The sequence below is a fragment of the Eleginops maclovinus genome, chromosome 13, assembly GCF_036324505.1.
Source record: "Eleginops maclovinus isolate JMC-PN-2008 ecotype Puerto Natales chromosome 13, JC_Emac_rtc_rv5, whole genome shotgun sequence".
NCBI lineage: Eukaryota > Metazoa > Chordata > Actinopteri > Perciformes > Eleginopidae > Eleginops > Eleginops maclovinus.
Window position 1 is genome coordinate 12,343,366 of NC_086361.1, and position 24,869 is coordinate 12,368,234.

A 24,869-nucleotide genomic window follows, 5' to 3' on the forward strand; every position below is an offset into this window, starting at 1 on the left:
CTGCTGGCTTCTGTCTGTTTCTTAACTACGTGTCTTTGACCTATACTTTACTAATCAACACAGATGCACGTATGTTGATTATCTTGATTGCTTGCAGCTGTGGACAAATGATTTCATGACTTACAGTGGGGCAAAAAAGTATTTAGTCAGCCACCAATTGTGCAAGTTCTCCCATTTAAAAAGATGAGAGAGGCCTGTAATTTTCATCATAGGTACACTTCAACTATGAGAGACAGAATGGGGGAAACAATCCAGGAAATCACATTGTAGGATCTTTAATGAATTAATTGGTGAATTCCTCTGTAAAATAAGTATTTGGTCACCTACAAACAAGCAAGATTTCTGGCTCTCACAGACCTGTAACTTCTTCTTTAAGAGGCTCCTCTGTCCTCCACTCGTTATCTGTATTAATGGCACCTTTTTGAACTCGTTATCAGTATAAAAGACACCTGTCCACAACCTCAAACAGTCATACTCCAAACTCCACTATGGCCAAGACCAAAGAGCTGTCAAAGGAGACCAGAGACAAAATTGTAGACCTGCATTTATTAGAAAATGGAAGACATACAAGACCACTGCTAATCTCCCTCGATCTGGGGCTCCACGCAAGATCTCATCCCGTGGGGTCAAAATGATCACAAGAACGATGAGCAAAAATCCCAGAACCACACGGGGGGACCTAGTGAATGACCTGCAGAGAGCTGGGACCAAAGTAACAGAGGCTACCATCAGTAACACACTACGCCGCCAGGGACTTAAATCCTGCAGTTCCAGACGTGTCCCCCTGCTTAAGCCAGTACATGTCCAGGCCCGTCTGAAGTTTGCTAGAGGGCATTTGGATGATCCAGAAGAGGATTGGGAGAATGTCATATGGTCAGATGAAACCAAAATAGAACTTTTTGGTAAAAACTCAACTCGACGTGTTTGGAGGAGAAAGAGTGCAGAGTTGCATCCAAAGAACACCATACCTACTGTGAAGCATGGGGGTGGAAACATCATGCTTTGGGGCTGTTTTTCTGCAAAGGGACCAGGACGACTGATCCGTGTAAAGGAAAGAATGAATGGGGCCATGTATCGTGAGATTTTGAGTGAAAACCTCCTTCCATCAGCAAGGGCACTGAAGATGAAGCGTGGCTGGGTCTTTCAGCATGACCATGATCCCAAACACACCGCCAGGGCAACGAAGGAGTGGCTTCGTAAGAAGCATTTCAAGGTCCTGGAGTGGCCTAGCCAGTCTCCAGATCTCAACCCCATAGAAAATCTTTGGAGGGAGTTGAAAGTCTGTGTTGCCTAGCGCAGCCCCAAAACATCACTGCTTTAGAGGAGATCTGCATGGAGGAATGGGCCAAAATACCAGCAACAGTGTGGGAAAACCTTGTGAAGACTTACAGAAAACGTTTGACCTCTGTCATTGCCAACAAAGGGTATATAACAAAGTATTGAGATGAACTTTTGTTATTGACCAAATACTTATTTTCCACAATCATTTGAAAATAAATTCTTTAAAAATCCTACAATGTGATTTCTGGATTTCTTTTTTTCTCATTTTGTCTCTCATAGTTGAGGTATACCTATGATAAAAATTACAGGCCTCTCTCATCTTTTTAAATGGGAGAACTTGCACAATTGGTGGCTGACTAAATACTTTTTTACTGTACATGAAGACGGTACTTTTTTTGCTATTTCAAAGAGGGAAGTTTATTCAGAACAACAGTACTTTCTTTTTCCAGAACAAGTGTTCATTAGAAGACGTGAAAACACGGAACACAATTTTCACCCAAAAGACTCCACCTGCTGCTCTGGATCCTGGTAACTCAATTCACGTTTCAATGTAAGTTGTTGTTGTTAAAATGTTCGCAGTTGGGCCAAACTAGACTTCGCTATTGTGATGATATTTTTGGAGTGTTTTGGTTCACATTCTACCATTTGTCTTGGCCCCCATCATTAAGCCCTATAATGCTGATACTTGTGCTAATGGTTAGTTAAAGGAAAGTGGTCTCCATACTTGACAGTCAACAGACGCGGAGTAAAGGAACTGGTAGATGTGAATTGGAATTATTAGAACTCCCAACGGTTCATTTGGTCACTTGTTGTTTCTTGTCTGTTTGTTTTTGTGTTTATCAGTCAAATAAATTGTGTTTGCGCCCGGTTTCGAACAGGGGACCAATGTTATGATAACCACTACACTACGGAAACTTGAGCTTAAAGTACACTCTGGAAAATGACTTTGTTAATCGCGGTAATTAGTTAGTTGAAAGTTAAGTCGACGTTAAATACGTAATGTTGAGGTGTCTCTAAAACTCGTTTATATGGGTAGACAGTGTCAAAAGCTAAATTGTGTTTATGACTTGGTGGGATAGCAGGTCAACAGATTAAAAATGTGTTTACTTGTATAAATAAAAAAATGCACTGATACGTGTGTGTACACGTTCAAGTATTCACACTCCCACAAGGTGTCATTGTGACAATGATGTGTTACTCAGTCAGTTCAATAAATAAACGAACAAAAGTGTATCAAATAAAGCATAGCAATGGAGCATGGTTTATTGTAGATAAGGCTTTCGGAAAACCGTTCAAACATCTGTAGGATGACTAGAAGTTTCCATTTTCTTGCCAAAATGGTCTATACAATTTTAGCCTGAACGAAGTTCTTCAAACTTATGGGGCCACTACAGCATTTTCTCATGTATACCTTTTTACTTTCTAAACTTTCATTAACTTTAACTTGTTTGCATACAGGTGTAAAAGTAAAATAAATTACTTTAAAGGATTATAACCACTAAATGTGGTTATAATATACGAGTGTTATCACAGCAGTGAGTTGCCCGTTGTTCTGAAGTGGCAGCAGTTTTCTTTAAAGACTACCGTCTTTTATTACTGGCATTTCACTTCACACAAATTATACTCAGCTGATGTTTTTAATAAAATACTGCAATATCTCTTAAATGTGCTCGTGTCTTAAAAGAAACCTTTCCTTTATCTAGTGCAGCTCTCCCATGTAAGAATGAATGTTTTTGTAGAGTGACATGAAATATGTTCATCTGTACTCTTATGGGGAAGGACAAAGAGTCAGACAGTCAGCAGTTGTTTTTGTACTCGTGTTTTTTTATTACAAAAACATTTTAATCAAAGAGACCAAAGCCAAGGTCATCGTCGGACTCCTCGGACTCTTCCTTCTTCTCTTCTTTCTTTTCCTCCTCCTTGGCTGTAAGGGTAAAAAAGAAAGGATATGTTAAGTACAACAATTTGATGTGCACAAATGACCTTTTATAGAGATTTGCTCAGTTTAAGTTAAGAAAAGTCATGGCGCACAAATTCAGTCAAACTGACCAAAGTCTACACCTCAAAAGCTAACAATGTGTTCACCTTCTGCTCACAGGTACGGCATGGGAAAATAATCATATACAACATAAAGAGGTATATCTTTATATCTATATTGGTGTATCTATAACACCAACGGTTTCTGATCTGGAGAACTGAATACATTTATCTACAGGTTGATTTTCAGCAGTCTCTAAATATAAGACCAGATCTTAAGAAAAAATGCAATAAAGTACATATAGAAAATCAGCTGTTAAAATAAACACAACTAAAACCAACTTTCTAATTGAAATCAGTTTGTTGGGTTACCTGGGGCTTCAGCAGCAGCAGGTCCGGCAGCAGCGGGTCCAGCAGCTGGAGCTCCACCTCCGGCCCCAACGTTGCAGATCAGGCTGCCGATGTCGATGCTGGACAGAGACTACGAACACACACCAATCACAGGTCAGACCTCCAGAACTAAAGACATAAAACTAGGTGTGTTCTGTAGAAATATTTAATACATAGTCCCTTAAAAAAAGAAAGAGTACATTTGTATCTTTTACAAGTCCATTACATCATAATCCAACTCTTGTGATTGTTCACCTAACAATTTCAAAACTTGATCTCATTCACTAAAAACAATTGGAAACGTGTATCCAATGTAGAAGTTCTGGATGTATGCGTTTCTAGTAACCACCGATTTTGTAAATAGTGTTTTTCAGTGGTGGCCATCTCAGCCCAACATTTTTATGAATTAAAAAACGTAACACATTTTCCAAAATAAATTAATCAGCTGCTCCTTAAAGTAGCAGAAATTGGACCACACAAGGATGCAGAGTCAAGAGTCTGATTAATTCATTGTTGATCAAAAGCAGCAGGGAGACTATTAGTAAAGAAACAGAACTTATCCCATCCAACTGATTTCAACCCTGCATTTGTGCCACCCTCCAAAGTGTGTTTCTCTCACCTTGGCGAAGAGACTTGGCCAGAAAGGCTCCACAGTGACTCCAGCAGCCTTGATCAGGGCATTCAGCTTGTCCTCCTATAGACACAAGAAACATTGATTGTTAGAAAACGAACTTCATTCATCCTTTAAAAGTTGTGGATTTCGTAAACAAAAGACCCTTCTCACATAAGTCAAGTTTCTAAATTAGTGAATCACCATTATTTACCTATGCTATCTTTTTGTAGTGGCAATTGTGTTTGGTGAAAAGAGATGCTGAGTGCTATGCCACCGTTCATTCAACAGTTTGAAAGTTAGACGGATGTTGTGCAGCATCCACGTGTATCACACACAACTGCCAGGATCACTAAGTGTGTAGAGTTAAACATAATGAAACTAATCACACACTAGTTAATGTTTATAAACAAACGTTAACTTTCTCACTTTTGGTGATACTTTGAAGAATGGTGTGCTGATGTGGAGATAAACTAGCTTAGCATTGACGTTAGCCAGCACCTGTCATTTGAGTGAAGGACATATCTAGACTTTCTCCTGTTTTAGAGATGCGGAACACATGTCACATAAGCTACAAAGTTAGTTCATGAATGGTACAAGACACTAGGAGCTGTCCCAACACAGAAACGTGGCCTAGCAACAACCGCGCCGCCATGTTTACCGCTTAAGTGTACCGTTTTGACATCTTAACAACTTAACGTAATTTTTTAACATATACAGTAACATTTCAGTTTGTCAGACACGTTTTTACTGTGTCAGCTTTATGATTTCTGGCTTTCACAGTTAACACAACACCCTAGAACGTGTGGTTTAGGTTTTGGCGGACCGGGGTTAAGCCGGGACACTTACGGTGACGGTGACTTCATCGTCGTGGAGGATCAGAGCAGAGTAAATGCAGGCGAGCTCAGATACGGAGGCCATTGTAGATGTTGTTTTAGATATTTTTAGTAGTGGATGCCTAAATTTGACGGTGCTAGTCGCCGGATTGCGGGCCTTAGCTTCTGGTGAAGAACCGAGCACCTTAGGCACGTTTACTTCCTGTAGCGGAAAAGGGAAGAGAGAGGGCGGGAGCTAGCCCTATATAGTCTGCGTGGCTCTGACGTCAGTACGCAAACAAAGTGAAGAAAGACGTACTGCACGTTAAACCGCGTCGCTTTGCAACTTGAAAAGCTCTCTGTTTTGTTTCGTATTGTTGAGTTTGAACAATAATGAAGTTTGTTTTATTCAGATCTAAAGCTGTCATGACTGCAAATAAATAAATAAACAAATAAATAGCTCAATTAATTAGTAAATGAAACAAGAAAGAAAACCTCAATTATACAATTCACACATTTGAAAATTAATTAATATGCACAGAAATATAAAATACATTCAATACATTTATTTGAAATATTGTTTGTTTAATTAATTACATTTTATATACAAATATTTCCCAGTTGAAACTTGTTTCCATTTAATTGAAGAAAATAATATACATTTGAAGCCTTTCTACATTAAGCAACTGAACCGTTTATTTATTTGGTATATACAGTGGAGGAAATAGGTGTTTGATCCCCTGCCAATTTAGTTAGTTTACCCACTTACAAAGAAATGAACAGTCTGTAATTTGTATTGTAGGTTTACTTTAACAGTGAGAGATAGAATATCCCCCCAAAAATCCAGAAATTTACATTTAAAAAGAAACATGCCTTAGGGGAAAGAGGTTATCAGCCAATATTTTACGATACATCACATCACCCCCTCGATGCAGTGAATCGCTCTCTCCCCTTAGCAGAGAAACACCCCCAAATCATAATGTTTCCACCTCCATGCTTGACGCTAGGGATGGGGTTCTTGGGGTCATAGGCAGCATTTCTCTTCCTCCAAACATGACATATCGAATTGATGCTAAAGATCTTGATTTTGGTCTCATCTGACCACATCACCTTCTCATAAGCCTTCTCTGAATCATTCAGAGGATCACAGGCAGACTTCAGATGGCCTGTACATGTGCGTTCTTAAGCAGGGGCCCTGCAGGATTTTAATCCAGTTTTCTTGGTGACTGGTCCCAGCTGCCTTCAGATCATTAACAAGTCCCTCCTGTGTAGTTCTTGGCTGACCCCTCACCTTTTTCATGATCATTGATGCCCCAAGAGCTCAGATCTTCGATCGTGGTGCCCCAGATTTAGGGCGATTGATGGTCATTTTGTGCTTCTTCCATCTTCTAATAATCAAACCAGTTGTCTTTTTCTCACCAAGCTGCTTGCTGGTGGTCTTGTCTTCTATCCCAGCCTTGTGCTGGTCTACAATCTTGTCCCGGATGTCCTTAGACATTAGTTCCACCATGATCACAAGACCTGTCTTTGGTCTTGCCCTCGGTGGAGAGGTTGTAATCTGATTTGACTGTGGACAGGTGTCTTTATCCAGGTCACGAGTTGATAAAGCAAGAGGACTTATTTAACCTGTCCGTGGGAGCGAGAATTCTTGTAGGTTGCAAGGGGATCAAATACTTATTTTAATGTAAATTTCTGGATTTTATTTATTGATATTCTGTCTTTCACTGTTAAAATAAACCTACCATAAAAATTACAGACTGTTCATTTCTTTGTAAGTGGATCAACTAAATTGGCCGGGGATCCAATACTTATTTCCTCCACTGTGTATTTGCTATGTGTTATACTAGATATAAAGGACAGCTTACATACACTGTTTATATATATTTTAAGAATTTATTTTATTCATCTTTATGATTTTCAATAAATCTGTCTGTGGGTTTTAACTCCAATGATCATAGCATGGTCAGTCAACAGTTTTATTTAAGCACAATTAAAAACATAAACATTACAATAAGTAAAACCATTTCAAGGTAGTTTTCTAGCAAATCTCTCTCAGCCCACACAGGAACATAAACCCTGTGCTAGTTCTTTATGCACAGACCAAAATTATCCAAAAATCTTTATATTTAAAATAAAAAACAGAGAGACATTTAGAAAGAACCACAACATTAGAATTATAGCAGGAAAATCAAAATGCAACTGTATCTCAACTTGTAGTAATACTTTCCTCAAGTCTTACCATAAACCGTGAATCTCATAATGTTAGTTTCTATTTAAAACCTGCAGATGGACCATTCTCACATTTGGCACCAACATATTTTCTCTGCCCTGATATGTAAAAAATACTTGAGAAGGTAAAACAAAACCATTGAATTAATGAACTCTGGTGAGAAAGTAAAACTCTTAAAGTTAGAATGATGCATTTGAAATGTGTAACTACTTTATGTTACCTTTAAAATTTCAACCATGCATACTCTCACTTTTAAGATTAAAAAGTACCCAAGGGTTTAAAGATGTTAGGTTTGACCGCATTATAATTTATGACAAACAATTTAAATGTCTACACATTCATACTTTCTAATTGGCAAATTGTTCACATCCTTTTTCGCTAAAATAATTAGCTCCACTCAATATCATTTCTTATTTAAATTCTGCTTTAGAAACAATTACCAGAGCTAACAATAGAGTCACTTAGAACTTAAAAAAAAGGTTTACAAATTATATTCATCACTTTTTGACACTTCAATTAAAATTTGGAAATTTAATATTTACAGTGGTCGTTTAGAAGTGTTTTTGCGCAAAGTGGAAGTCCAACCCAATGATATATCATACAACGAAATTAGTATTTGCTGACATGCAAAGCTGGAAATGAAGGGAAAAAAACCCTCCAGTGATGTCAACATATAGAGCTGCTCCAATAGACAAGGAATGTGACTGGCTTGGTGGAAAACAGAAAAAGCAGAACTTGTGGCAGAGAAGAAAACAGATATCTTCTTTAGAAGTGTGGCTATAGTCAGCAGTTTACTCTTTCATAACAATGGTGAGCAGTGTCTAACCCGGGGAACAGATGGTCATAGTTGTGTGCAGGTTGCAAACAGACCAATCACGTTGTTCCCAGATTGTTGCATCAGTTTTAAATGGATTGGAGGTTTATCCTATTGATTTTCCTGTCCCGCCACACACTTTCAAAAAAAATCAGACTGCAAAGGACAGCTAAGCAGATGTTGACCCTTCAAAACTTTGCACTATGGGACAGAATGAAAAACTCAATAACCGCAGGAATGGCGACACAGCTGGTCCATTTAAGACTAACTGATCTGGATCACAAACACATTTCCAGGTGCCTCTTGACCTGGAGCTCAGTTTATACCCAATGACCATTACCAATCATTGAATACCATTGGACTGGGATCATGGAATCCAAAAGCCTGTCTCTCCTCACTAGTCCTTATGAGTCTTTTCTTTTTGGGGTTCTTCGTCGTAAGAAACTCCATATTCATTTACTCTTGTTTTGTCCACTGGGTAGAGCCTGGGGGGAGGAAACAGAGTTATAGGTCAGAAAAGGTTTGGGTGTTTTTTGTTTGCTATTCTGCAAAGTGTGTGTCTGTGTGTGTGTGTGTGTGTGTGTACCATCTCTGGTAGAGGTAAATGAGAAACACCACATCATCTCTGAAACAGGCCAGTCGGTGGGACGTTGGCATGGTGATGATGAAGGCAAACACATCATCGATGAAAGTGTTGAATGCCTGTTAAAGATAAATCAATCAGATATAGAATTAATGCTAATAACGATAATCAGGGTAAGTAACTTAAACTAAACTATTTATTTAACATTTCAAAACAACAATGTTGAACCTTTTGTTTTTACATCAAACATAATTCAGTATCTGTCTCGCTTCATCTGTGACAGAACAAGGTGGAAGATGAACATTTGGTCATTTATCATTCAATATTTATAATATAACATTAAATCTCTAAATCTAGACTGTCCATACATTCATACTTGTTAATCAGCACTAACAGAATAACTAAATGCAGTTGAGTTCTCACCTTGTACATAAAGGCTTTCCAGGGCAGGTGGGCCACAGATTTCAGCTGTTAAATAAAGCACAGTACATCAGTGGGATGTTTGAAAGACGAAAACAGTAAATCAAATTAATACAATGCTGTGGTGTCAATTTTGAAGCAATATCTAAACAATTGACACCTTTCTATAAACTGTGAAGCTGCTAAAGGCTCCTTGTTGAGTTGTTGACCTCTGGAAGCCAATTGAAATTGTCACATAGCAGTTATTTTCTTCCCTCAGAGGCAAGATGTGCCACATATTTTGAGCCTTTATAATACATTTAGTTAATAACCACATTTTAAAACATTATCAAAAGTACTGACCTTATAGTTGACAAACAGTTGCGGAAGCATGAAGAGGAAGCCAAAGGCGTATACACCTGCAATCGTTAAGAACGTTTTGAAAAGCTTTTTCTTTTCACTCAAATGAGAAGGTAATCAACATGAAATTCTAATACTGTTACCAATGCATTTGTTAAGTGGGTTTTATCTATAGTGTTCAGAGTTTAAAAGCTTACCATTAACTAAACTGTTGATCAACCATGAGTACCAACTAGAACAGACACAGAGAAACAAATATGAGATTATAAAGACTGGTGAGTTAGTAACAACTGTAATTACATTAAATAACAAAACTGTGCATGCTACGTTCACAAACATAAACCTACCTCTTATATCGCAGGAATATCAGAGCATACACAGCCCCTCCAATGCACAACGGGTAAAGGAGGTAAGAGAGATACTTCATGGCCTGCAGAGAAAGACAAGGTAGCATACATCCAGTTCAAGCACCACCCATACTGTCCAGCAACAGTGTGCAGTGTGTGGTAAGGTTTGTTATATTGTTGGGTGCAGGTGCAAGAGTGTGAGCCAGTGTGGTCTTACCAGAGTATCGTAGTGTTCTGTTCTCCTCTCCGATTCATCTAATTTCCCAAACTGTCCCACAGAAAAGAACAAACACAGGTAGGCTTAGCACTCAACATCACACACATTTTATGTAACTGCATAGCTGTGAGGTGAATGGATTGGAAACATGAGAAAATGCTGTGATTTCTGGCATTGCTTTACTTTGGTGATAGAAGCATTTTTGTATCATAAACTACAGCATATAAAAAATGGTTTTGTCTATTTGTTTATCATGTCGGCAAAATGTGGAGCTAAAGTGCTTGCTCTGTGCTTCAACCCACATCTATTAAATAGAGAGCCGTATTCCAACAGCAGGCAGAGAAAATAACTAAAAGCTACTCAACGAAAGCTGTGCTCAGCAAACAGAGGAAATGGTATGTATAGTCCACAATTCATTCTCCATTGACAAACAGTCAAACACTGTAGAGCAGCCTTGATAGACAAGATTTGATTCACACCGAGTCATTAAAGTAAACTGCAAAAAAAAAGAAGGAGATCAACCAGTTACACAAACAAGTGCACACACAACACACACGCATACGCACCAGGAATGTAGGTTTGCCTCCTTTCCAGTAAACCTGAATTTTCAAGGCCTTCTTCACTTTCCATACCTGCAAGGAATAAATAAAAGATTTCCACATAAGATCATGAATGAATTGAATGAACACAAAATATATTTTTAAAAAATGTACAAGTTGCTATTTAGTTCTCAGTGTATGCAGTGTGTTTTTCAGTGTGTTTCTGTGTGTACTAACTTCAATGATAGAGCCGATGCCTGCGGGTATGAGGACAAGCAGGCTGGTCTGCTCGTCAAACAAATAGAGGAATATCACGATGGTGCTGAAACATCTCCACAGCACTGGAAAACAAAACACAAAATGTAATCATTAGGTCCATTCATTATTTGGATGACACCATGAAAGATATATTTCAGTTATTTTCCAAAAGGTTGATTCATCTGGAGTGTAGTGATCATCTTCTGTCAACACATTTTCTACTTTAAAATCCACAAAATAATTCACCTCATAGAGCCACACCTGTGGACATGCATAGCTCCAGTACCGGGCAAATGACTAGCAAACATTTAGAAGTATAGACTTCTTGCTTATACTGATGTGGGTGAAATGACTCTCACAGCATTATGCATAGCACTTCAGAGTCACTAAATCAGATTTATACTCCACAGGTGTGTTGAGTATAATCTGATTTAGTGACTCTGGAGTGCTGGGTGGCCTAAAAGGAATTCAACACAGTATGACACTATCAGAAAATGTGCAACACAAGTGAATCAATAAGAAACCAGGCATCAGACACCTCGGACGCCTGGTGTTGAATTCCTTTTACAATCAGTCACTACATCTGTATAGCAGGAGATTTTCCAAACATTATTTACAGTCCAATACTGTGTTGTTCCCAAGAACAAAGTTACCTACCTGCTTTGCTGGACATTCCCACCATGCTTTTCTTCTCCTTCCAGAAGCTGATGTCGTTCTTGAACGCAAGGAAGTCAAAGAGGAGCTAAAAAAGCAAAAGACATAAACATAAATTCATCAAGCTACATTTCATTGTTCGTCATTCATTATCAGTACACCTAACTGCTCTTTTATGAAGGATAAAAGCAAAGATATTTATACAACTTTATAAAAAGTTATACAACTTTTGTCTTGGAGAATTGTGCAATGTTCAGAACTTTGCATTGTACTATTTTATTCTTTATTGTATTCTATTGCTCTGTGGGGAAGACGTACATGGAAGGCGGCTACAAAGAAAGTCAGAGCCAGGAAGTACAGGTTGGTATCCACAAAGATTCCTTTAATCTCATCCGCATCCTTTTCTGTGAAACCTGCAAACAGAGATACAGACAGACAACAAAAGATTGTATTAGAGTTCAAAGCTTTTAGTGTGTGTTGTGTTGTGTTTGTGTGTAACAGAGTGATGATTAACATACCGAACTGCTGCAGAGAGAAGACAGCGTCTTGCATGTGGATCCAGAATCGCAGCCTTCCCAGAGAGATGGAGTCGTAGGAGATGGTCAGAGGGAGCTCCATGGAGGTGCTGTTGATCTCCTACAAATACACAAAGAGAACCAAACAGCTTGTTAGATTATTTAGAAGCAAAACATTATTCTACAAAACCTTCTTCTAAAAGTTTGGATGTTATTCTGTAGAGATCCATGAAACAGAAATGGAAAGGATTGATCAACATAATTGTATTTTGTAAACATTTTGATCTATAATGGCCTCCAAATGTTCGTAAATTAAGCTCATCCCTACTTTCTTTTTTTCAAGACATATTTTGGCATTATTTTATTGGAGTGTCTTATATAATATTGATTTAAATGTAGCTTACCGCAAGGTCCTTCACCCGGTTGCTGAGCTCATCAACAAACAGCAGAGGTAGATAAACCATCTTCTTACCATTTTGGAATCTGAAATACAGAAAAGAGAAAATGCTCAGATCCACCTGGATCCTAATTGAAGTCCTTTTAATTCACGATATGCCATAAACCTTAATGTTCCTGCATGTTTTATGTTAAATGTCCACAATAGTTTAGCAATATACCCAGACTTTTCCCCTCTCTCAGCAGGTGTGCATGCACTACTGTATGTTCTTACACTCTGAGGTATCTGTGGACATCACTAGGCAGGGATTCTCTGTCGAAGACGAAGGGGTCGCCAACAATGTTTAATGTCAGGCGGGTGCGCCAGTGGGAAACTGGGTGATCAGCCGTGGAAGTGGGAGCCGCTTTACCCCCTGCCGCAGGGTTACCATCACCTTTCTTCTGCTGGGCTTCTTCTTTCTGACCCTGTGTGATCACATAGTCAGAGAAAATGTCCTCTCAAATCAAATGCTAGATTATTACCTAGAGGTAATATAAATCATTTAAATAGCCACCTAAAGCTCCTCCCTATGCCCTTTAACACTCTTTATTCACAAAAACAATGAATAATTCAGTACCTGTGTTTGATCCTCTCTGGATATCAGGGAGATTTCAGGCAATTTAGGCACCATGTATGTGGTGAGCTGAGCCACCAAGTGGACCTGTCGTGGATCCTGCCACGGAGTGATGCCAGCTTGATGGACAAATATTAATGCATATAAAGTTCCATTGTTGCGGGTCTTCTTGGGGAGGGAGACATTTACTATCCTGGAGGAAAGAAGAGGGTGAAAGGAAGGAAAATATTTAGATATGTCTATACTGTATATAAGAATATGACCTATGTGTGATTATGCATCAATCACACCGGTTTACAGCTTAGAATCTGACTTTACTTATCAGATCTGAGGATTGAGAGAACTCCTTTTAGAGGCTTATAACAACTCTTTGCTTTCCCTTTTAAAAGTTATATAAAAGAGAGTGCCACCAACCTCTCAAACTTGCTGTTGACATCAAATGTTTCCTCTTTGTGGATCAAAGTATGTCCTCCGTCAGCATTGGGGTGCAGTGCGGTGTAGATACTCAACTGGAAACACACAGATACATTTTTACAGTTTTACAGTGTTCTACCGGAAACTGGAGTCAAAACAAAGCAATGAAACCATCGTTCCCACCACCTTACTGACCTGCAGTTTGGGGTTCCCTGCTATGAATGCTGTGATACAGTTGTCCGCTTTGGGGTTGTCGCAGGGTTTAGTGTACACTATGCCATACATCACCCAGCATGTGTGGAGCACGTACACCACAAACACCCCCACAATCAGGGAAGTGAAAGATGTTTTCAGGAACATGGTGATACTCTCTTTGTCTCCCTCGACTAGCTGAGGAGCAAGGCCATAAGTCTGCAAATGAAAAGTAGTTAGTGTGTAGAATGATGCTAATCCAAAAATCCTTGCTGCCATTATTATATGGTGGTTTGCTGGCAGAGACCTCTCCCCTTAACTCTGGCTAATGAACAGCTTGTCATGTGGGAAAATAAATCAAACTACTGGTCAAAGTTTATATAATTGGACTTTTAAGTATCCTTTTTTTAACACTGTACACGCTGCTTTGTTATTATTATTATTATTATTATTATTATTATTATTATTATTACCTCCTTATATCTGTTTTAGTATTTACACAGATATAATAATGCAGCTTGCGTCTGATTCACGACAATTACATTTCCCCAAGGGGGTATCTTCTTCCTTCCTCTTTCTATCTAGTCTGCAGACACCTGTGCAGTACACTTATGTGTGACAGTTGAAGTTATTATTTCAAAACCCAAGGCATCTACATCCGCTACTATTTCATGCCTTTCTCATGATTTTGCAGTCTGGCTAAAAGGATGCTCCCACTCAGCCACAAAAGCCTGAGAGGTTGATCACTGATAGGGTGACAGTGCCTGAGCCGCAGTTAAAGTCATTACATTTTATCCAAAAATGGTTGGATGGCACCGAGAGCCGGGCTCTATGTAGGCCATACAAGTTCTTCCACTTTTCTCTTTATTGATCTGGCTTTGTTCATGGGGGCAATGTGTAGAACATGTTAAACAAGGAAATGAGCTTCCCCCAACTGAAAATATGTATACAGTGTTCCTGTTAAAAATGTTTGATAACGTGCCTCCATGCTTTTTTTTTTACCTTCTGATGTAATTGTATTTCTAAGAACTTGCTCATTTAGCATGTGTCATATTACACTTTAAAAAGGCCTCACATTTACGTAAAACATGTTAGGTGATAAGAGTATAGGCCTGACTGACAGAAAAGAGAGACAAATCCAGAGAATGGAATTTGCAGCTGTTATTTTGAGGTATTGTAAACACTGGGAGCGGTTAAGGCTGGAGTTTACAGTTAATAACCACATATATGTGTTGGTGGTAGTAACTTACCATAATTTGAGTGATGTAAAGCATGCTAGATGCGATCTTAAAGACTTTAATTTACTCAAACTCAGACCGCTGTTCAGTCCATATTGTTGCTTTGATACTGTTATGCTAGTCACAATCAAATAGTGTGTGTTTTGTGATGTAGGCTATTTCAACAAATCTTAGCGTCCAAATTACCTATGTTTTATACTTGTGTTTCTCTCATGTGTTATGGCGTTTACTCGCAAGTAAAAATCATACGTAAATTAAACCTACCGGTGTTCAATTTGTCAGGCTGTCAGTGATAGGACTCTCTCCGTCCATTCACGTTACCGAAGCTGCCGTGTAGTTAGACGCGAAGACATCGTTTCTTTATCCCCGTCCACCGATTTTGGAAGTAACACATCTGTTGTCTACTCGGTTGGCCTCTCCATTCAGGAGAGAAACAGGTCTGCCCCAAAAACTGTTAGCTGAAAGCGTGAGGTGGATCTAAATTTCCGCCATTCGCTTCCTGGTTGGTTTCTTGGACGGGAATTGGGGAATGATAACGCGAGACTTCAAATTCACCGAGATGACACTACGGCTTTTATAATGTTCATATAATGTTGTTAAACTATACTTTTCAGTGCAAACACGTTGCGTATTTTACATTGTGACAATAGACCGGACACATATAAATCGCTATTAAAGATAAGATACAATGAACAAAATATCGAGAAATTGCTCAAAAGTTAAAACATTGCAATACAAAAAAGAGTATTAAACGAACAGTATATCTAATAGAATAACCATACAAGTAAGACCACGAAGTAGTAATACGTGGCCACGGATTAGTAATTCATGGCCACAAATTAAAAAAATTCTCACCGATGTCACCAGAGGGGCTCCGTAGGCCTACCGTACGGCTGGCCACCCAATCTGTTTTTCAGCACAATTGATACACTCATCCAGTGGCGGTTCTACATGGAATTACACCCCAGGCGAGATCCCCTCCCCTTAATTCGCTCAAGTCTGAAGTATTGTTAAGTAGGGTTAATGGAGAATGCATTGAGCTTTGTGACTAATTAATGATTGCTCTTTTTTTCCTCATTTTCGTCTGATTTATTGGTGGACCATTTTGTCGTTCTTTGTTAAAGCAACGGGTCGCAATGCATATATGCCCATGATTTACTTAATATAAGGCTTGTCGCTTTTTTGTGTGTCAAAACTGACTGCCGCGACCCGGATTCGAACCGGGGTTGCTACGGCCACAACGCTAGTACTAACCACAATACGATTACCGCTGGCCATCCATTCTGCCCTTCAAACGGGTCCAAGTGATATTCCATTCCTCCGAAACCAGGTGATTCAAAATTGAAAGGACGTATTTAACTTTTCCAAATAGTTGTCTTAACATGGAGAGACTCACATACATTTTAAAATCTCTCTTAAAAAGAAAAAAACTCAACATCAGTCATACAAGCAGATTTAGTTTAATTAGACCTTCCTGTCATGACTGCCTCCTACAGTAAGGCAAGGCAAAGTTATATGCGGCACTTTTTCCCAGCTTCCTTCGAGATTGTTTGGAACGGTTTAACACCAAACCTCCCTTTAACTCACTTCAACCAGTTACTCCATTACAATTCATGACAAATATTGTACTATTTCCTCCACGTAATACATTTAAATTGTCTTTATCTTTAGTTACTTGAGTTTCAGGACAATAATACAAAATATCAAATAAAAAAATCATATATTTGAATACTTTTATGTAAACATCATGATCCCATATTGAGAAATATCTAATATTATATTGTAGTATTTCTACACAGTAGTAGTAGAGTAAACAGATGAGTAATTCTTACAACACAGTTTTAACCGCAAGATTGATAATCTTGTCGCTTCTAATGGATGGTTGTTGTGACCCTGAGGGTAAAATTACTCAAATCAAAATTTCTCTCATAACGTGACAGATAAAATAATGCCCATGGGGATTTTCTCACTATAACAGTTTCTTAGTATGCGAAGCGGCCCAAATCCACAACAGTCACACTGACATTTCTTCAGTAATGTTTAACCACTGTTTGTCCCTGAAGACATCCTTACCTACTTGAATCACTGTGCTGACGGAGGTTATGCTCCCGTGCCTCTGCGAGTTCAGGCCAGTGTTACTAACCTCCATCTTAATGAAGTCCTTGTATCTTTTCTTATCTCTCATGTTTTACAGCCTTACTCCTCGACCTGCTTCGGCTGGCCTGCCCTTCAGGGTGAAGTGTCTGCTGTGTCAACATGGTCCTATAATTTTTCCAAAGAACTCCTGTAACCTCCGTGACTCTGTCATCACACACACTATATATATATAGAATATACGCATTAGCTATAAATTCAGCAACATCATCTGGAAGTGGTCTGTGGGCAAATTTCCCAGCACAACATCTCTTCATAAATCTGCTGCTGGATATTATTAGGCTTCCTGTATCTACCGTGGCACCTGTCTGTGCTGTTCTACTGAGAGAGAAGTGGTCTCTATCCACGACTTCTCTCCATGTACACAGATGACTCCTCATCTCTTGCTTCCTGTCTGTCAGATGGTCTTAAACCCTTATGGGCGTTGTCAACTCTGATGAAAAGGTCTGTCTTATGACAGGAGCTGAAAATACATCAAAACCTGAAGTTTCCATTTACAAGAAAAATAGCATAAAAAAACACAGACATTTTGTATGACAATTTATCTCAATACCCTTCAATCCACTTTAAAAAAATGTTTGGATGTATTTATATTTTTTTTTGTTGAAAAAATCTAATATTTAGTGTGTCGCTAGTTTAGAGTTTTATTTGAAGAACTGAATCCATCATTGTAGTGATTGAATCACAAACCAAAAAGAGAAAGTGGGATCTGCATTACAATCAAGCCTCACTGAGTAATGAAACACTCAGTCAGTGTTTCTGAGCCTTTGGGCGGAACCACCCGTCATGAACATTACAAAAAAAGAGAAATGCAAAGAAAAAAATGGCATCACTTTAGATCACGACCAAGAGAAGGGCAAGACTTTCCCCTGATGTATTCTACACCCATTCACTTGTCAGATGTGATTAAAAGGCTTCAGCCTATCCCATACCAGTGATGTACTCTTTCCCTTCAGGAAACCTTAGTCACATACATTAGCTAAATTGCTGAAATTTTGTGAGCCAACGAGCATGGGGAGCTCCTCGGGCAGGATCTTCTACATCCCTCAGCCCCAGTTTGAGACTAAAGTTGAACAGACTTTCTGCTCTCAGGGCCTCCCTCTGAAACACTCAGTGAATGTCACACTGCAGATTCAGTGTTGTTCAAGTCACTTCTATTCTTACTTTTATCCATAAAATCAACATCTGTTAATGTCACTCTTTGCTTTTATGCTCATCGTTTCTCTTAAAAACAGCAAGTAATTACATTTTTTGTATTCATGTTGTACTCTACTACAATTCAGATGGAAATATTGAACTTCATATTTGCTTGACAGCTGTAGATTTGGCTCAGCTCTTTCCCAGAGGATTGGATGTTTGTGATTACCCACACAAACATTAGTAATGATAATCCTAGGATACTATGGGAAGTATGATAGGGAGAATTCTGCTGCATAATGCACTTTGAGACCTTAAGGACAATTCTGATAATATCTTTTAGTTTTTACAATTTTGAGTCTTTTCTTCCTGTATTTAAAGATGCATCTAATTGTGTGTGTTTTTGTGTTTGTTATGATATGTTTTTACTTAGATCATGACGAGGCAAAATCTCATTGGTTCAATAATATAATAATAGGCTTGAGTTTTGGCAAGAAAGTGCAAGAAACCAATCTTACGTTTCCTTGAGCATAACAACACTGACTCAATGATCTCAAGCTGACATCTGACCTTTAAACATCCATTCAATACAGAGTCTCAGTGTCTTTTTCTGTCATAATTTTGACCTAAGTTAGTTTTAAGTTACAATTTTAAATATTGGAATATAAAGTATGTTCTCATAATAACCTTGGTGGTTGCAGTTATACATTTCACCACTGAGTAGCGCAACAGCTCCACCTACAAGGATCCGATTAAATTCAGTCTTTGACCATTGTAAGGCTGTAGGAGTCTCCTTCTTTTCTCAATTTCTGTCTGTCGGTCTGCGTCCTTCCTCGATTCTCTGCGATGATCCATAATCACCACTCTGTGTGTCTCCATCAACATCCATCACTCTTTATGGAGTTTCACAGTCAGGGGCACAGAGGAGAGAAATCGAGAGCGAGCAAAACAGACAGCCTTCCAGTCAGGGGCAGAGAGAAGGCTACTCAGCACTCTATTGCCAAATGACCTCCCAGATAGAGAGAATGTGTCCCTGTCCACACATTTTCAATTGCCAGTCTCGGAGTATTAACCCAGCAACTTTTGCTCTCCTCTCGAGAGATCCCCAGAGACCTGCTCTCTTTATTTGAATAAATTGCCTTTTCATATCACCTTTCTGTTCTTTGTCACACCATTGCCATACTTAGCTATTTAATCTAGATGTTCACAAAAATGAAACGAGACGGGCGTTATTATACTTAGAATTGAAGAAAATGTAGCATGTAACGTACAATTTTGAAAGATTTGTTTAAATAAATGACTATTAATATTAATTTATATTGAAAAAATGTCTGGTGGAGTGGCCAGGGCTGAGCTCAGCTGTGAGTAACTAATGGCAGAAAAATAAATAAATAAATAATATAGCTGCAAGCAGCGATGAGGGGGCCAAGCAGTCCAGAAGGCCAGATTGCCATGGCAAGTTGATGTTATCATGTCAAGGGCATGGCCATAAGCACTCACAGCAAGTTTCATGTCAACTGATCAGAGATTGGATGAAAAATGATTTGACTTCCTGTCTTGGCGGCTTTGGTGTTGAATTTCATAGGCTGTGACTGACAAACGCTTACGAAAATATAAAAGCAAATGTGGTGTAAATTGGACAAAAATTGTGGCCTGTGGAAAAATGTTAAGCCTTTCAATTAAATCCAATATGGCGGCCGCATCAATTAGGCTGACATGAAAAGTTGCCATGTGTCGGCCTTAAGACCTCCCACAGTATAAACAGACATATGATTTTTTGTTTTAAGGCAAACATATTAAGAGTTATCAGGCAGAACATATTTGTGCTTATTGCAGCGCCTCCAAGTGGTCAAATGATGCACAAATGTTTGGAGTTACCAAGAACTGGGTGACCAGTTCATGTACCAAGTTTGGTTTTGATACATCAATGCGCTGCTGAGAGATGTGCACACTTCCTGTTTGGCGGTCTGAAGATCATCTGTGCCAATTTTCATAAACGTTGTACAAAATTTCTGTCCTGGGAAAACTGTTAAAAGTTTTTGTCAAAATTGTATATAGCGCAAAATCCACTAAGGCGGAAATTGACGTCATAGGGTGCATTGAACTTGTCTGGATCCAATGCATCCAACAGTACCTCATTTTTGAAAATCAGGTTCAAAAGTTAGGTGTGTTAAATGCAACTCCAAATTTGCCCCATTGGTGGGGCTAGAGCGTCCGAAGCACTGACATGAAACTTGGTGAAAAGCATCATGGGACCGTCCCCAATCAGTGAGCCAAAATTCATAACTTTTTACCATACGGTTCTAGGGGCTGGCTAGCCAGAAGAAGAAGAAGAAGAAGAAGAAGAAGAAGAAGAAGAAGAAGAAGAAGAAGAAGAAGAAGAAGAAGAGTCCGAAAATAACAAAACATTCCATTAAAATCATCAGTTTTTCATGAATAAATAAATAAATATTATTTAGAAGGGGAATAATAAGAAAAGGGTAGAAACACTCAGGTTGCCTTGCAGCTTTGCTGCTTGGCCCCCAAAAAGTTAAATATGCTACAGACTTCAGACAAAACTGAAAATCACAGTTTTTGGAAGTTCTATTTTTGTATGTAGCACTCAACTGGAAAGACCCTATAGGTGCCTTACTGCTGCAGCACTTTGATTAAAGCGAAGGTGGTGGAGCAAAGGTTAGTCACAGCAGCAGGGGAGCACTGGCCCTCTGGATGTAGGAGTGACTTCTTCCATTCTTCCGATGAACTCTATCATAGGTGCAGAGAGACTGCTTCAATGAACAATGTCAAGAAAGTGTGCAACAAAACCTGTGAGAAGTTTCGGAAAATATAAATGGTGGCACTAAAGTGTTTCTGGCTTCATGTATCTTGTATCTCAAGTAGTGTCATTAGTCATTAAAACCCCAACTAAAATCCAACCATTCCTTTGAATATTTTCAAAGATGGGCAACATCTTCTAATCTATCCACATTATGACTTAAGAAAGTAAGGAAAATTATTATTCTTGCAAATGTATTTTCCAAGGACTTCATTATTCTTTGGGTGGGGCTTACAGAGCCTTCCTACAAGATGCAGAGAGTCCTGCCAAGTGTACAGGCGCCTTACAGAATCTCTCTGGGACACGTACACTGTAGAGATAAGGCTGAAAATCATTAGAGTGGCTCTTTAGGCGAGAGAGCCAGCATCAGTCAAGCTGTCCGGTGCCAAACATCCAAGATTCTGGTTGTAGGCTACTGAGCAGCGTCTCTCAGCTGTGAGCCAGTTTAACTTTGTGAGTTAGATGCAGGGCGGGGTGTTGCTGAAGAAGAGCGAGCGTGTTCACTCAACCTTTTCTGGGTCAATAACACTAAAAAAGCCAGCAGTCTCCCTCCTCTCATCTCAATCAAAGCTATTGCGTTGGTAATTTAGAGCGGGCGTTAAGGGGAAAATAACTTGCCTCATTTAAATGCTAATTTGTCTTCAGCTGAAGATTCAGTACAATGGCAACAGGTTGGCAGAATATGGAATATATTGTCTGAGAGCCCATAGATCAGACACAAAGACAGTTTCCCCTCCACGTTTCCCCATAAAAGTCTTTTATTCCTCCATGCATCTTTTGTGGTCCAGCAGTGCTGCATAAATACACAGGAGCCAGTGGTCCGCACTACTGCCGTGACTGAAAACCATTACTGATTCTTCTTCATACCTCCTAACCCACAGCTTCTGTAGGCTGCATGATGGTCATACATGTTATGACCATCATGCCATAGCAAAGGGATTTTTTTGCAGTTATTAGAAGGTGCATATTTATACACACATCAATTGTAGGTGAAGAAATATTGGAAAATACCACTGATGAAAAGACTGACACATGCACTGTTCCAAACCACACGTTTATTTCCACCGATTGAAAATAAAAAACAAACACTATATAGATGTAGCCTATAGTGTGTGAACAGAAAAATGTGATGCATCTGTGTGGAGATTTTCAGGTATATTGCATTTTAGTATTTTATTGTCATTGACAATTTTTTCATTGAGTTTTAGATTGTGTTTTATATATATTTTATCTATTCTAAAGAATGTTGTGTCTGTTACTATTTGGAGTTACCGTTGCTTTTATCTTCCCCCCTTTTTCTCTCCCACCTTTCTGTCTGCCTCGTTCCTTCCTTTTCTAACACAGGTGTGGAAGGCCTCCTTCTGCTTTTCCATCTCTTTCTTTCCCCCATGATTAAAACTTATCCCCTAAAACACACAAGGATTTCTCTTGAATGCTGCCACTCAGTCTCCCATGCTCTTTCTTTTTAATACTCCCATCCCTCTCTCTTTGCCCCGCTTTTTCACCGTCTATCTGAATCTTTAACCTTTCAATCTGTCTCTCCATGTCAGCCTCCGTCTCTGTCACTATTCCTCTCTCTCTGTCACTCGCCGTCTGCCTGTCTCGCTCCATCTTTTTCTTTCTCTCCGTCGGTCTGCAGCCACCCTCGCGCTGACTCTTTGTGATTGAGCGAGTCGCGAAGTTAGTTGGATACCCTTCTACTGTCCTTCAGGGTTACCCCACCCACACACACACACACACACACACACACACACACACACACACACACACACACACACACACACACACACACACACACACACACACACACACACACACACACACACACACACACACACACACACACACTGACCTCTCCACATCACTGGCTCTTAGAGGCCCTTAACACTCTTTTTTTATTTGACATGCATGGCTTAATGTATGGCGAACATCTATTATGACAAATTACCTTTTGTGTGTGTGTGTGTGTGTGTGTGTGTGTGTGTGTGTGTGTGTGTGTGTGTGTGTGTGTGGGTGGGTGTGTGTGTGTGCAGGTGTGTGCTTGAATCTTTGCATGAATATGTGTGTGTGTGTGTGTGTGTGTTAGAATGTACTTATGTGTATGTGTGTGTCTTGCTCGTTGAAATTGCAGACCGTATGAATTTCGATTATGCAGAGCTGACAAGGAAATGGCCTAGTTTTTAATTGGCGGGGATTCACATGCAACACAAGGTCATTGGCCGATAATATGTCAATTATCTGTCGCACAGTTGAGAGAGAGAGAGCTGAGAGTGAGAGACTGATAGAAAGGAGGAGAGTATAGGAAAGCAGAGGATGGACATAGATAGCCCCATTTGACTTGTCAGTTATCTATCCCAGTGGTGATCTGAGACCCCACATCACACACACACAGATACACACACATTGGGCAGAGTCAGCTCCAGGCACGACAGCAGGAACTATTCAAAGCACCAGTCGACTCTCTTTTTATGCCCTCCATCCACTCTCAATTTTGTCCACATGCACTCCCAGGTTAAGGCTCATGTTTAATATGATGATGTCTGATCTGGGTTTTAATTTCAAGGTTAACTTGTGATGTAGCTTCAATTATCTTTAACCAAAATAACTACACAATTAAAAAAACTTCCTCAACATTTCCAATTGCCTATTTTAGTATTTCTTTATCCATAATTTATTTCTAAAGAACAATTTAGTTTGTACGTTGCCACAAATGTTGCCCATGAAAGAATGTACATCCTTGTGGACAGTTTTGTTCAAATGAAATAGCGTTAGGGATAATAGAAGACATCTGTAGTGGACCATCCAAACAAAAACAATGATATTCGACTTTTTTGTTCTTCTTCTTAGCCATGCTTGTGTTTACCTCAAAGCTGAAGCCTGCAACAATGCTGTGGCTAGTAGGACAGTCGATCATACCTTCATATCTTACATTTTATCTATGCTTTTCACTTTGTTTGACATTCAGGTCAAATGTCCACAAGAGATGAGAGGAAATGCAGATTTGAAGAGGGTTTCGTCTGTGTCTCCATTGCCACATTGCCTGATCTTCTCTCCTCAATCAGAAAATGTCGATATATAAGGAGGCCAACTGACTCTACATTTGATAAAAATTCTAACATGTTTGGCCTTATTTCTTTTAGCTTTTAAGTAGATAGAAGAGGCACTTAACAGTAGGTGGGGGCAAAACATCAATGCTGCACATTCACTGTCAGAAATAAATGAAGACATAAAACTGGGTCGCACCATACTGTAAATCTGTGCCATCTCAAACTGAGAGAATTAACTAAACAGGAAATTGGTATGTGCTTTCTGGTAAAATATTAAAGTATATCCCTTGATGAATCATATATAAAGGATATGGTTATTTTAAGCATTTAGAAGATAGAGGAACTGCAGTTAGGATAGAGATTGAGCATGAAAGAAAGAAGTAAATAAACTTTCTAATCAGAAAAGTTAACTTTTTTGCATTCAAAATGTGGATCATAAACAAACATTTACTTCTCTCCCTCTTTACCTTCTGTATTTCTTTCTCTTTATTGTTCAGTGCTGCTCTTTCGCCCTGCTGAGCTTTCACTCAGATGTGACTTCAACACTTTCACAGATCGCTGGCCTCCATACTGTGTCTATGAGTTTAAAGCTTTCGATTGTTTCTCTCTTCATATCTCCTCCTTTTCTCCTCTTCACTTCTACCCCCCTTACCCCCTTTCTCCCCTCTCATCCTAAGCCTGGCTTCCCTTCTGTGTCTTTTTCCTCTTCTCACCTTGTTTTTCCACATCTCACCCTGCTGTTTCTCCTAGCTCATCTTTTCTTCTATCCCCCTCTTTTCCTCTCCTCTTTTAATCTTTTCATCTCATCATGTGTGTCAATTTGGATGAAGTGGCTCTGGTCTCCGTGGCGATGCCAAGACATGTGGATCATGG

General features: G+C 39.2%; 2 protein-coding genes across 2 annotated transcripts; both read right to left on the reverse strand.

The window, feature by feature from the left end:
* Positions 1-3,084: 3,084 nt before the first annotated feature.
* Positions 3,085-5,323, reverse strand: rplp1 (ribosomal protein lateral stalk subunit P1). The gene is made up of 4 exons (XM_063898859.1): positions 5,108-5,323; positions 4,268-4,342; positions 3,631-3,739; positions 3,085-3,205 (listed from the first exon to the last, which is right to left on the reverse strand). The coding sequence occupies exons 1-4, from the start codon at positions 5,177-5,179 to the stop codon at positions 3,123-3,125; spliced, it is 339 nt and encodes a 112-aa protein (XP_063754929.1). The 5' UTR covers positions 5,180-5,323; the 3' UTR covers positions 3,085-3,122.
* A 1,712-nt stretch (positions 5,324-7,035) lies between these two features.
* clptm1l (CLPTM1 like) lies at positions 7,036-15,586 on the reverse strand. The gene is made up of 18 exons (XM_063898858.1): positions 15,108-15,586; positions 13,609-13,824; positions 13,414-13,508; positions 13,003-13,192; positions 12,660-12,850; positions 12,394-12,472; positions 11,993-12,110; positions 11,793-11,887; positions 11,478-11,562; positions 10,800-10,903; positions 10,590-10,655; positions 10,024-10,074; positions 9,807-9,889; positions 9,657-9,691; positions 9,463-9,518; positions 9,124-9,168; positions 8,704-8,819; positions 7,036-8,602 (listed from the first exon to the last, which is right to left on the reverse strand). The coding sequence occupies exons 2-18, from the start codon at positions 13,771-13,773 to the stop codon at positions 8,515-8,517; spliced, it is 1,662 nt and encodes a 553-aa protein (XP_063754928.1). The 5' UTR covers positions 13,774-13,824; positions 15,108-15,586; the 3' UTR covers positions 7,036-8,514.
* Positions 15,587-24,869: the final 9,283 nt, after the last annotated feature.

Bases quoted from the DNA above. Each gene is read 5' to 3' on its own strand.
- rplp1 (XM_063898859.1), bottom strand. From the start codon at position 5,179: ATGGCCTCCGTATCTGAGCTCGCCTGCATTTACTCTGCTCTGATCCTC. The intron at 4,343-5,107 runs GTAAGTGTCCCG...TTGTGTCTATAG, and splicing joins ACGATGAAGTCACCGTCACC to GAGGACAAGCTGAATGCCCT. The intron at 3,740-4,267 runs GTGAGAGAAACA...GTGTGTTCGTAG, and splicing joins GGCCAAGTCTCTTCGCCAAG to TCTCTGTCCAGCATCGACAT.
- clptm1l (XM_063898858.1), bottom strand. From the start codon at position 13,773: ATGTTCCTGAAAACATCTTTCACTTCCCTGATTGTGGGGGTGTTTGTG. The intron at 10,656-10,799 runs GTTAGTACACAC...TATTCCTTGCAG, and splicing joins GCATCGGCTCTATCATTGAA to GTATGGAAAGTGAAGAAGGC. The intron at 9,890-10,023 runs GTAAGACCACAC...CTTTCTCTGCAG, and splicing joins CAGAACACTACGATACTCTG to GCCATGAAGTATCTCTCTTA.